Consider the following 12,500-nt stretch of genomic DNA (forward strand, 5'->3'; position numbering starts at 1 on the left):
AAAAAATACGAAATTTAGAAAATATGTAAACAGAACTAAGATAAAAAAAAATCATATGGCAGAACTTTTTACTATAATGAGAAAGTTGGTTAATACGCTTTAACTTAAAATCAAAGTTGGGATGCATTTTCCTAATCAGCATCCAGCCGAAGTTGAAATTTGCCATTTGCTGCATCGACAAATGTGAAGATATGCATCTGTCTATCTATTTATATCATCTACATCTCTCTCTCTAACTATGTGTGTGTGTGTGTGTGTGTGTAGGTATACATACACACACACACATATATATATTGTGTGTGCGTGTTTGTTTGTTTGTGTATGTGTTTTTGTATATGTGTATATACACATGCATATGTGTTTGTATGTGGTGTGTGTGTGTGTGTGTGTGTGTGTGTGTGTGTGTGTGTGTGTGTGTGTGTGTGTTTGTACATATATATATATATACATACACACACACGCATATAATATATATATATATACATGTGTATATATATTCCATATTCATCCATATTAAAAATACTCCCCTCCCCCTTGTACAAGGTCACGTAAAGGGGTCAAAGCACGCTCGACCCCACGCAAGGTCCCCCGAAGGTCAGCGGAGAAGCGCCTCGTCGTGCCCGTCATCAGAGCGTATACACACCCCGTCCGGCTCTAAATTCGCGTATTTTCGCCCCGCTGCTGACAAACAAACACAAAGCGAGGATTTGTTACTGACGCCCCCGCGCCCTTGGGTACGAATCTTCGAGGCGAAATTGGGTTGGCATGTTTGCTGTGTTTCTGGGTACCTGTGGGTCCTTTTAGAGCTGTTGCTGGTTTTGGTATGAGGGTTTCATGGTACTTATGGTGGTGATGGTAGTGAACGCAGTGTGTTCGTTGATGGTGATAATTATGAGGATAATAGCTAGTTTTAGGTTTATTATTGTTGTTATTATAACAATGCTTATGATAACAATATCATTTATTATAATTACTAATATTATTATCATCATTCTGTTGTTACTGCTACTATTACAAATCATTACTATCATCATTTTGGTTGTTATTATATTTTTATACCATCATCATCATCGAATAGTATGTATATTTTTCCTTATCAGTATTATTCTTAGTAGCAAAAATGGTTGTTCCTCAATACTAACGTTCCTAACATCACTATCGTTTTAATTACCATCACTATTAGCAAAATCTATTAACATCCTCGTCAATGTAGTAAATTTACCTTGTTTTTCTTTTCAATTGCGCATTCCACTCTTCACTTCCGTCAGATGACTGCGATGCTGTGAAATTTCCCTCCCGCCTTTTCACGGGGTCACTATTCCACTACAGATACTTTTTTTTAATTCAACTCTAAGCCTGGAAATTCCGTGCTCACACGTCAAAAACCCGCCGAGGACTGGAAACCCTGTACAAATATCCTTGATATAAGGAAATTCTAGTCCTCCCAGTGCAATAATTGGCGCGCGCTCAAATTTAAAACCTCGCTAAAAGTAAATTTAAATTCTCTCTCTTTCCTCCGTGGAGTCTTAAATCTCTTTTGCACGTATTATATAGATGGTATATTTTACATTTCGATATCTTTTGGTAAAGAGATGATAAAGCCTAGAATGATATAACACAATGAATTCGAACCGAAACGCGAAACTATCCGTACGCGAAGTTCCAAAGCGCTTTCACTACGCGACCTTGCTGGTCAAGAAGCGTTCGCGACTATGACGTCACTGTGACGTAATGACTCGGAAGTAGTACGGTGTGCGTTTGTGAAGGTTAAGATGACCTTTTTGTTGTCATTATGTCGTTGTGGGCGCGCCTGTTTCATGATCTAGGTTATGTTAGGATTTTCGTTCGGGAGTCTGTTTTTGTTTTGTAGTTGTGTTGTTGTTTTAATTTCGTTTTGAGATTCCCCAAATACTTCAGTCTTCACCCTCTCCTCTAAACCTTACAATTTTCTTTTTTCTTTTGTTCTCAGTCCCTCATTCATATTTTTTCCCTTTCCCTCTCTCCCTCCCTCTCGACCTTCCTCACTCCCTCTCCTCTTCTCCTCCCCCTCCCCCCTCCCCCTCCTCCCCAACCTCCATTCCTCTGTTTCTCCCTCACTTACTCCCTCTCTCCCTTTCTCTCTTCTTTTTCTTCTTCGTCCTCCCTTCATTCTGTTTCACTTTCCTACCCTCCCTTTCCCCCTCTCTCTTTAACTCTTCTAAGAATGTATATATCTACGTCTATATCTGTCTATTTACCTGTCTATCCATCCATAAATTAATTAATTCATTCATTCATTCATTAATATATATGTATATATATGTGTATATATGTGTGCATATATATATATATATATATATATATATACATATACATATATATATATATATATATAAATACATATATATGTTCTCTGTTCCTCTTTCCTGTTATTCTCCCTCTTATCTGATCGCCTCTTACCTCCCTCGCGCAAAAGTTTCCCCAGTTCAATAGGTCAGGGATCGGCAAGGCTCCCTGATTCCCCGGCATCCCCATGTTGCAAGCCGACAGGTCAAGGGGATTGCAAATTGCAATTTGTATCGGCCTTCGAGCTTTTTCCAGATTTTTTTTTTTTTCATTGACTGTTCTTTGGTGCCGTAATGGGTCATTTTTACGGTCATATTTTACGTTCACTCTCATATAAACAGACAGACAAGCAGACACTCAAAGTATTCACTGTAGCAAAACTGACCTATGGCGGTAGTGTAAAAAAAAATGGAAGGAGATGAAAAGAAAAAAAGAGAGAGGGAGAGAGAGATAGATAGGGAGAGAGAGAGAGAGAGAGAGAGAGAGAGAGAGAGAGAGAGAGAGAGAGAGAGAGAGAGAGAGAGAGAGAGAGAGAGAGAGAGAGAGGGAGAGAGAGAGAGGGAGGGAGGGAGGGGGGAAGGAAGGGAGAGAGAGACAGAGGGAGAGAGAGAGAGAGAGAGAGACAGAGGGAGAGAGAGAGAGAGAGAGAGAGGGAGGAAGGGAGAGAGAGAGAGAGAGAGAGAGAGAGGGGGGGGGAGAAAGAGAAAAAAATGCAAAGGAAGAGAGAATGAAAGAAAGAAAGGGAAAAATAAATATAGAAAGAAAGAAGTGAGAAAGAGAGAAAAAGAGACAGAGAGAGAGAGGGGGGGGAGGGAGAGGGAGAAGGAAAGGGAGAGAGAGAGAGAGAGAGAGAGAGAGAGAGAGAGAGAGAGAGAGAGAGAGAGAGAGAGAGAGAGAGAGAAGACAAAAACAGAGAAAGAAAGAAAGGAAAAGATAAAGAAAGAGAGAGAATGAAGGAGAAATGAGAGAGAGAGAGAGAGAGAGAGAGAGAGAGAGAGAGAGAGAGAGAGAGAGAGAGGGAGAGAGAGAGAGAGAGAGAGAGAGAGAGAGAGAGAGAGAGAGAGAGAGAGAGAGAGAGAGAGAGAGAGAGAGAGAGAGAGAGAGAGAGAGAGAGTCAGGCAGTTAAGAGGAAAATGAACTGAGCATTTTAGCGAGCAAGTTCATCCAAGACAGCTTGAGCGACAGCGATATATTATACAAGACTGCCTTCACCTTGGGTCGTTTTTATGCGTTTTTGTCCATTCTTGCAACACCGCGCAACATGAATCAATTTATCATCAGGAAAATTGTTCACTAGGGAAAGAGAAGTATGAAGGAGAAAACTTGTTTATAGAAAGTTACTCGTAAAAAAAAAGATTGATAGATAGATAAAAAAATAAAAGAGATAAGGGGAGAGAGAGAGAGAGAGATAGAGAGAAAGAGAGAGAGATAGAGAGAGAGAGAGAGCGCAGCAAACAATATTAGCAATGAAGAAATTAAAAAAAAAAAAAATATATATATATATATATAAATATATATATATATATATCGCTAACAAAAACGTCTCGATACATATTTTTTTTTCCCAGTAAACACACCTATCTAACTAAAATCTAAAAAAATATATTATGACGAAGAAGCAAAAATGGAACTAAATAACCCAACAGAAATAATCCAGAAATAGAATAAGCGACACACGTAATAGATTCGAAACCGCGAGCTAAAGCAACGTCTACACTGAACCACGCCGACGGTAGGAGAGACTAGTGATTTAAGAGTAAAAAGAATATCGTTTGTTTGATGGCATTTCACCCTCCACGAGGCCTTCGGGGCAAATCTAGGGGAAGAAACCGCCTTAGGATAAGTCTGTTGATAAATTGATTTGTATTGAACATTATATGCGTGCGTGTGTGTGTGTGTGTGTGTTTGTGTGTGTACATATCTATACATATATTCACACACATGCACACATACACACATACACACACACACCCATACACACACAGACACACATGCATACACAAACACACATACACACACGCACACATATACACACACATACACATATATATGTGTGTGTGTGTGTGTGTGTATATATATTCACACACACACTTATACACACACGCGCGGACGCGGGCGCGCACATGCATACACACATGCATATATATATGTGTGTGTGTAAACATATATATATGTATTTATATATGTATATGTATATGTGTGTGCATATATGTTTGAGAGAGAAAGAGAGAGAGAGAGAGAGAGAGGCAGAGAGAAAGAGAGAGAGGGGGGGGGGGACGAGATTACAAATTAATGAGAACAAAACAAGCTAATCAATATAAATATGTTAACTTCAATGAAAAATAAAATGTACACAGCTGTTACGGTTACCAGCGCCTTGTTCAACATATGATCACCAAAGAAAACACAAGGGTTTTAGGGGAAACTTCATTATATATAAAACCATATTTATTTCAGTTTTATTTACTTTCTATGAATGGGTGGAAGAAAGCTAGTTTCAGTTCTGTTATTTGCTATGCTAATTGTTTATCAGAAAAGCGACAAGCGTGTGTGTGTCTGTGTGTCTGTGTGTGTGTGTGTGTGTGTGTGTGTGTGTGTGTGTGTGTGTGTGTGTGTGTGTGTGTGTGCGTATGTGTGTGTGTGAAATAAAATGCTAAAATAAAAAATGGAATCACAAAATATTTCAGCTTTATTGCAGTCCTATAAAAAATAATAGATACACGGTTATAGATGACAAGTAAAAGCATAATCCATTTTACGCTGTGTGAAACATTTTATTGCAATGAAACTGTTTCAAGATTTTCTTTGTTTTCATCTTTATTTTTCTTTTAAAATTATTCGAAAACTGATAACTCAAAACCATCAGACAGATTATATATGTGTGTGTGTGTGTATAGGTATGTATGTGTATACAGCTTGTATTTATGTAGATATGTGTGTGTGTGTGTGTGTGTGTGTGTGTGCTTGTGCGTGCGCGTGTGTGTGTGTGTGTGTGTGTGTGTGTGTGTGCGTGTGCTTGTGCGTGTGCGTGTGCGTATGCGTGTGCGTGTGCGTGTGTGTGTGCGTGTGCGTGTGCGTGTGTGTGAGCGTGCTTGTATATGTGTTACGACCACGGGACACAAAAAAGTGGGAAAATGAATGTGTTTAAGACGTGTGTAAGCCAGTGTTTTGGAGGAATATTGACGCCGAGAGTGATAATAAATTGAACTGGGATTGAAGAGCGGGGTGTGAGGAAGGAGAGTCTAAAGAGAATTAAGAATGTGAAAGGTCATCCCTTGATGTGAGATACACTAGATACAGTTGTATATTCGAGATTGCCTTTACAAGAACGAGTAGTGCATCAGGATCCTTGCGAATGAGTTGGGAGTAGAGGATTTACTTAGAGGACAGAAGTCACTTAGATAAGAATTTCGTGCACCCAAATATCCCTCATAGGTTGTGCCTTTGAGTGTAGGAGCAGGAAGGATATTTGTATTATTCCTACAATAATAGACATATAGATCACTGCTTGTTATATCATTTCAGAATTATTAAAAAAAAAAATGTAATCATTATCATCTTTTCCAGAAGAGCAAAAAAGTTATTATTCTATAGGATAAATATCCTGTGAATATGTCCAGGCCTCTCGTTCAAGTGAAAAACGAATAACGAATATTTCTTGAATCAATATCACACCTAGATTAAAGCACTACACATAGGTCTTCATCATAATAGGCACTAAATCCTTTGTGTTACTAAGAACATTCCAAGTGATAATCTGTAGCAGTATTCAAATTTTTTTCATTTGATGCTCCAGGTGCAGACGAGGAGGTAGCAAGGGCTAGGCTTCACAGAGCATTATATGAAGTGTCCGTTACAGGGAGATCACTGATCCTCTCGATATGCAGGGCAATGTCATCCTGCATATCAACGAGGGTGAAGATGCTGGCTAGAGCTACTTCTTGAGATTCTACTAAAGACGTGAGCGTATTTTCTGTTGAACCAGATCAATAGTGTGAGCCTCTGTGGTAATGATACGTGCTACAGATGAAATACGTGGAGTCATGAGAGGGAGGTAACAGCTTCACAGACGAGCAGAAGCGGTAGAAGAGGCAGGTGCTACATTTTCCACCTTGTCACATGTTCAAACTTTTTACGAGAGTGAGAACACTGAGTGTGTTGTGTCTGATGTAAGACAGCTGAATGGTGATGGGTCATGGTAAGGGAAAATCTAAGGCTTGTGACACACTCGTTACACTTCTTAGGAAGCACTATGGATGTTAATTCTTTATCTTGCATAGCTCACAGTGCAGAATTTGACTTCAAAGTACTATATTTTTTTTTTTTCGTTCTACTTAAGGTACCTATAAAATAGGTAGAACCACTTGTTTTGATGCAAATCCTAGTTGGCAATCGCAGAGCCAAACCCTGCCCTGCCCCATCATTTATTGCAAATATCATGTTTCTTCGTTAATTTTACCATTTTCGTTAATGAACTATTTTCAAAGAAAATATACTAATAAAATACATCTCATAATATATCGCACAGACTGACAGGAGTGAAAAGGGGCGGAGCTAAATGACGTCATCAAGTTCAACCAATAAAACCGTGAGATACCAGATATAGTTACATGAATAATCCCTTGGGAAAAGTAGAAATTTCTCTACTTATAGTTGTTATTATCGTAATAAGAGCATGGTCAAATAATGAGAAGATTAATAATAATGTGACTAATTCATACTCAATATAAATACTAAGAACACATTTACAATTTAAAATCTGGGAGGGAATTTTATTCATAGATACAAAGGGGTATGGGGGGAAGAACAAATTCCTAGAGCGTGGTAGTTAAGAGGGTGCCTTGAAGTACCTTGATTCTACTGATAACTGGAACCAACTACTGCTCTTTTACAAAGGCTGGAAGATAACACTTTGTCAAATCATTACTTTGCAAGAATGAGGAAAGAGAGGGGGGATTGATAAGGAAGAGAGGGATAAGGAAGAGAGAGGGTACATGATACTAGCCATTTACTGATAATCACAGCAATTGCAAATAATTTCACTTTAAACAAAGTTGCACATATCTTTTTCTTCAATCTTACCTTTACGTTTTTGCTTTTGAAACGTATGTTTTGTTTACGAATGAATTCTAGAACACAGTCAAGATGAAGGGGTTGCATTCGATGATAAAATAAATTCATGAACTATAGAGAATGTAAATCACGGTTGTTATTTATAACTTTACCGTACGTCATAAAAAAAAAAAACTGGACACTGTTTTGATTAAAAGAAGAGTGAATGGAAAAGAGAGAGAGAGAGAAATTATTATTTGCTAACGTCCGCGATTGTGGCTAATACTTTGTCTGCAATCAAGGTGGCTGTGTCGTGACTCATGTAGGATGTGTCATAGCTGACAGAGTAAGGACAGCGACCGCGAAATGTGTAGATCTGATGAAGCATCATATATAGGAAGCGGTGCACAGCTGAAGCCATGAGGGTGTCCGTCATTTGAAGGTGCTCGCCCTCTCCCCTGAGCAGCGTGGTAAGGTCGCCCAGGTTGGTGAGGCCGTAGTCTCTGGTCACTGGCGGGGGCGTCGCGAAGTAGCGATGCGGGTCAACGGGCGGCTGTGTCATCTCACGCACCACCTCCTGCTGCAGCGCCAGGCCGGAGCGGATCAGGCCCGTCAGGGACCCGTGCAAGGACCTGCAATAGTGCCAGAAGTGGTCGCGCACGCGTGCGGGTGTGACCACGCGGTGCACAGTAGGGCGCACGTGCAGGCCCAGCACCTCCAGCGGGTTCCTCCTCATGTAGCGACGGACGTCGGTGGCGAGGTTGATGCTGAGGCTGAAGGCGTCCTGCTGCAGGCCGGCCTCTGTCACGATCTCCACCAGTGCCGTGTTGATGGCCGCCTGCAGGCCGCTGTTGAACGTCACGCCCTCGGACTTGCACTTGGCAGTGAACTTCTGAAGGAGTGTCGGGCTAACGTCCCTGAAGACGTGGCCGGAGGAGGGCACGCCCCCAGGCCTCGGAAACGCCTTCAGTAGGATCGGCTCGGAGTCGCAGGCCAGCAGCTCCTCCTTCATGGCCTCCAGACGTGCCGGGTCCCTCTCGAACTCCTCCCGGATCCTGTGTTTCACCGCGTCGATCTCCGTCGACGGCACCAGCTCTCCGATCTGCCGCGAGTCGTCGATGGGGCGGCCTGCGATGACGTCATTGAGGAGCTCCACAAGCCTCTGGAGAGTCAAAACGATCGTTGGGCCACCGATGAAGGAGTGGTGGACGGGCATGACGAGGTAACTCTGATGAGGGAACTTCTCCCGAACCTCCTTCAGGTGGGCAGGGCTGGCAACACTGATGTTGTTGTCAGCGTCAGGGATGAAGGCGGCGCGCCACAGGGGGGCCTGGGCGTACCCGACGGGCGTGTTGGTGAAGCGCCACACCTCCTCCGGGATGTCACCTTCCTGCAGCACCTGTTGTGGCAGTGGATTGATTTATTCTTAATACTTTTGACGAGTGCAACGGTTTATCAGTAATGGAAAGTGTAGGAAGTGTAGAAAGAAAATAATGGCAGTTTACCTTGAAGTTTATCTGCTCTTGGTCACTTTCACAAATCCAGAATTTTCCGTCTTTTTCTTTTATGACACCGCGAAGTGCTTGGGTTTGTCTGGAAATTGAAAGATGAATTGATGAATGCATTGTCAAAGTTGGCAGAAAAATAAACAGATGAAGTTTTCAGGTCACTTTTTATTCCATTTCCACGCCAGATATGATTATACTTTTCTTTACTTTTATGTGACTTTTAATGTCGCGTGGCGTATAAATCGAGAGACAAAAAAACATAGAGAAGAAGGAGGAAAAAACTACAGGAGAAGATGAACGGGATTAACAGAACACGGAACCACGAACCAAAGATAAAAAAAAATAAAGACTTACAGGACGAACATAGTTAACATAATTGAGGAACGAGACCGAAAAAACGAACAAAAATACCGGAAAAGTGAGTGACTGATGACATTTTCTCCAGCCTCACCTCTGCAAGTGGACCAGCGCTTTCTCCAAGTGTTCAGGACGCAAGGGCTTCTTCGTGTTCAGAGTGAAGATTCCTCCCGTCATCCTGCTGCAGAAGGTGTGTCCAACGGCGATCGTAACCTCGCTGGCATCCGCTTCCCAGAGCCATTTGATCCTCTCGCTCCTCCCCTTAGCCACGCCCCCTGCCACGCCTCTTCTTGCGACCCATGTGTGACTGATCGAGATTTTGGGGTTTCGTTCCGACGTCGTCCTCGTTAACGCCAGGCTGCAAGATCATGTTCATTTTGTTTGGTGGAATGCCCGGTGTGGATGGGACTGATCCGCGTTGGCTCCGTACCTGCATGACACTGACTGCTCTATTTCTGGAGAATTTTATATTTGAGGCTATACGTTTCCTGCTTTAACCCTGAAACATCACACACACACACATACACACACGCACACACACACACACACACACACACACACGCACGCACGCACGCACGTACGCACACACACACACACACACACACACACACATATGTACATAGAGAGAGAGAGATAGATAGAGAGAGAGAGAGAGAGAGAGAGAGAGAGAGAGAGAGAGAGAGAGAGAGAGAGAGATCAAGCACTTATTCTACGTGATGGATGACTACCAGTTTCTCAATATTATCTTTATATCACATAAAAATATAGAGAAAAATATCTCGTTCTCTTTATTTAATGTACCTCTCTCCCTCTCTGTTATCTGCCATTGTGACATCGAGGGAACAGCCTATCAATGAAATAAGTCTTTTAAATCGTTAATCTGAATGATGATAAATTATATGGAGTGGGTTTCCGTCCGCTTATTAAAAAAAAAAAAATTACCGGAATTTTCGAGATAAATTGTCGTAACTGGTTATGGATGTTCCCTAAAAGTTAAGTAAGAATTTTCTTGCGCAAATCAGTGTCATTCTACACGCATACATACATACGTGTGTGTGAAATAGAGAGAGAGAGAGCGTGTGTGTGTTATGAGAGAGTGTAAGACCCATTTCACATCTGAACACACCAAATCTCTCACGGGGAGGCTCACTAGGAAACCTCAAGTGTTTTTCCATAACATCCCATAACACCTTGGGACCACTCGTAGCAGACTCCTTCCCTTACTCTACTATTTCCATACATATAACACTATTAACTTATAAATATATATTTACTACAGTAGCCCTAGCCTCTACATACCAAACCTTTGCTCGACCTTCCGCCTTCCGCCTCGTGACGTCGTGTAGCAGATCTGACGGACGTTTTGATTAAAATACACTATAAATAAAAGCTACCATTTTTTATTGAATAAATAAAAGAAGAGATATCTAAACAGAGGGATTAGCCCACTTGTGTTTACGCTAAACTACCGAACGAGACCTTAAATTAGTACACAACAATTTGAATGTCTTGAGCCCGCCAAGACATTCAAGGAGCATAGCAACCCCTTTTGACAGGGAGGCCGGGACCAGCCTTGAGAGCTGCCGTGTTGTGATCGACATTTGTGGAAAACCAGAGATAAGTATTGGCTTTCGGTATATTTTTGGGCAGGATTATATAAGTGTATATGTGGAAGTAATAAATTATATTCTTGCCAGTAAAGAAGTGTTTGTTTAGTATTATACGTAATATACATACTTGTTTTTATGCCTCATGAGAGTTTTTCAAAAATCAGTGCCCTGCATAACGCTCGCTACCGTGTGTTAATTAGATATCTAATTGAACTAAGGATTTAAGAGAAATAAAGGACTTAATTAAGATATTGTCAAGGTACAAGAGGTTCAGAAATAAGTTAAAAATAATAGCCTCCGGTGAAAGCTTAAAAAGGAAGCATTAAAACACACCGTAGGAATAATAATCGTAAAGCTCTCCGTTTACACGATCACATCCTTTCCTTCACTCGGCCTAGTACATCGCAACCCTTGTGAATTTCCTTGTTCAATCTGTACAAAAGAGGGTCGCCTGCGAGCGACATTTAGACAGCCTACAGCACGCTGACCGGACCGAACCTCTGTCCGTCAGTTGTACCATACTCTCTCTATAATAAACTGCTGCAAATGATCGAGAAGTCTGTGACACATTCACCCTACCCAAGATTAATGCCAAACGCGCCATGTCTGCACTCTACCGCTATTCGGCCTCGTTACAGAGAAAGAGAGAGAGAGAGAGAGAAGTGTGTGTGTGTGTGTGTGTGTGAGAGAGAGAGAGAGAGAGAGAGTGTGTGTGTGTGTGTGTGTGTGTTTGTTTGCAGGGGCGTCACTTCATGTTATGAGTTGGGGGGGGGGGGGGGGTGACGGGTAAATTTGCCCTGAAAAAATAATTTTTGCCCTGCAAATCACGAAAAAGAAAATGCTCACTAGCTCTTTATAAGTAGCCCGGAATGGACCATCAACCAGTATTTACAAATGATAAATGAACAGAACAACAAAAAACGTAAAAACTTAACTAGAAACTTCTTACAAGAAATCTATAACGAATAGAACAGGGTTCAAAAATTAATTTCATCAACAATTAGTTTCATATAGTTATTTATATATCTTGAATACTTATCGGCTATTGAGGCAGATTCCGTAAGAGAAAATTTGCCCTGCAGAACTAGATTTTGCCCTGCAAAAAGAGGCTTTTTTAAGAGTTTTTTAAGTGACGCCCCTGTTTGTTTGTGAGAGAGAGAGAGAGAGAGAGAGAGAGAGAGAGAGTAAATATAATGATATATATCCTATATTTGCGTAGCCAATACTCTAAAATCACTTAATTACTGTATATGTAGAGCATATTTTCCCTTTCCACTGAGGAGTTTTATTACTGCTGTTGTAATATCGTAGTATACCAGCAGCTGATATCTTTTAATACTGAATTCGGATTTATCTGAATATCCTCATAGTATAATCACACAATATTCTCCTCCTTTAGCTCACACGAAAATCACGATTTTTACTTTCGAAGAAAATCTGGCAATGAATCTATTTTCATATGTATTAACATAAATAAGGTATGACCATTATTTTACAGACTTGAATGTTCATTCTGTGTATTCATTATTAATGTCTGTCTGTCTGTGTATATGATCGCTGAGTATAATTTAAATATTTTTATTTTCTGTATTGGTCTCCTTTCAAATATTTTAATAAATATATAAACAACGCTTCTTTTTAATATTTT

The 12,500-nt window shown here is 40.9% G+C and overlaps 1 protein-coding gene across 1 annotated transcript in view; it reads right to left on the reverse strand.

The window, feature by feature from the left end:
• Positions 1 to 5,326: 5,326 nt before the first annotated feature.
• The window catches only part of LOC125037545, a 12,401-nt gene continuing 5,227 nt past the window's right edge, over positions 5,327 to 12,500 (reverse strand). The window contains exons 3-5 of the mRNA XM_047630714.1: positions 9,337 to 9,600; positions 8,883 to 8,970; positions 5,327 to 8,776 (exon numbers count right to left, since the gene is read on the reverse strand). Of these exons, the coding sequence (XP_047486670.1) occupies positions 7,631 to 8,776; positions 8,883 to 8,970; positions 9,337 to 9,600 (1,498 nt within the window). The 3' untranslated portion in view covers positions 5,327 to 7,630. The remainder of the gene's footprint in view (positions 8,777 to 8,882; positions 8,971 to 9,336; positions 9,601 to 12,500) is intronic.

The sequence above is a fragment of the Penaeus chinensis genome, chromosome 23, assembly GCF_019202785.1.
Source record: "Penaeus chinensis breed Huanghai No. 1 chromosome 23, ASM1920278v2, whole genome shotgun sequence".
Lineage (NCBI taxonomy): Eukaryota > Metazoa > Arthropoda > Malacostraca > Decapoda > Penaeidae > Penaeus > Penaeus chinensis.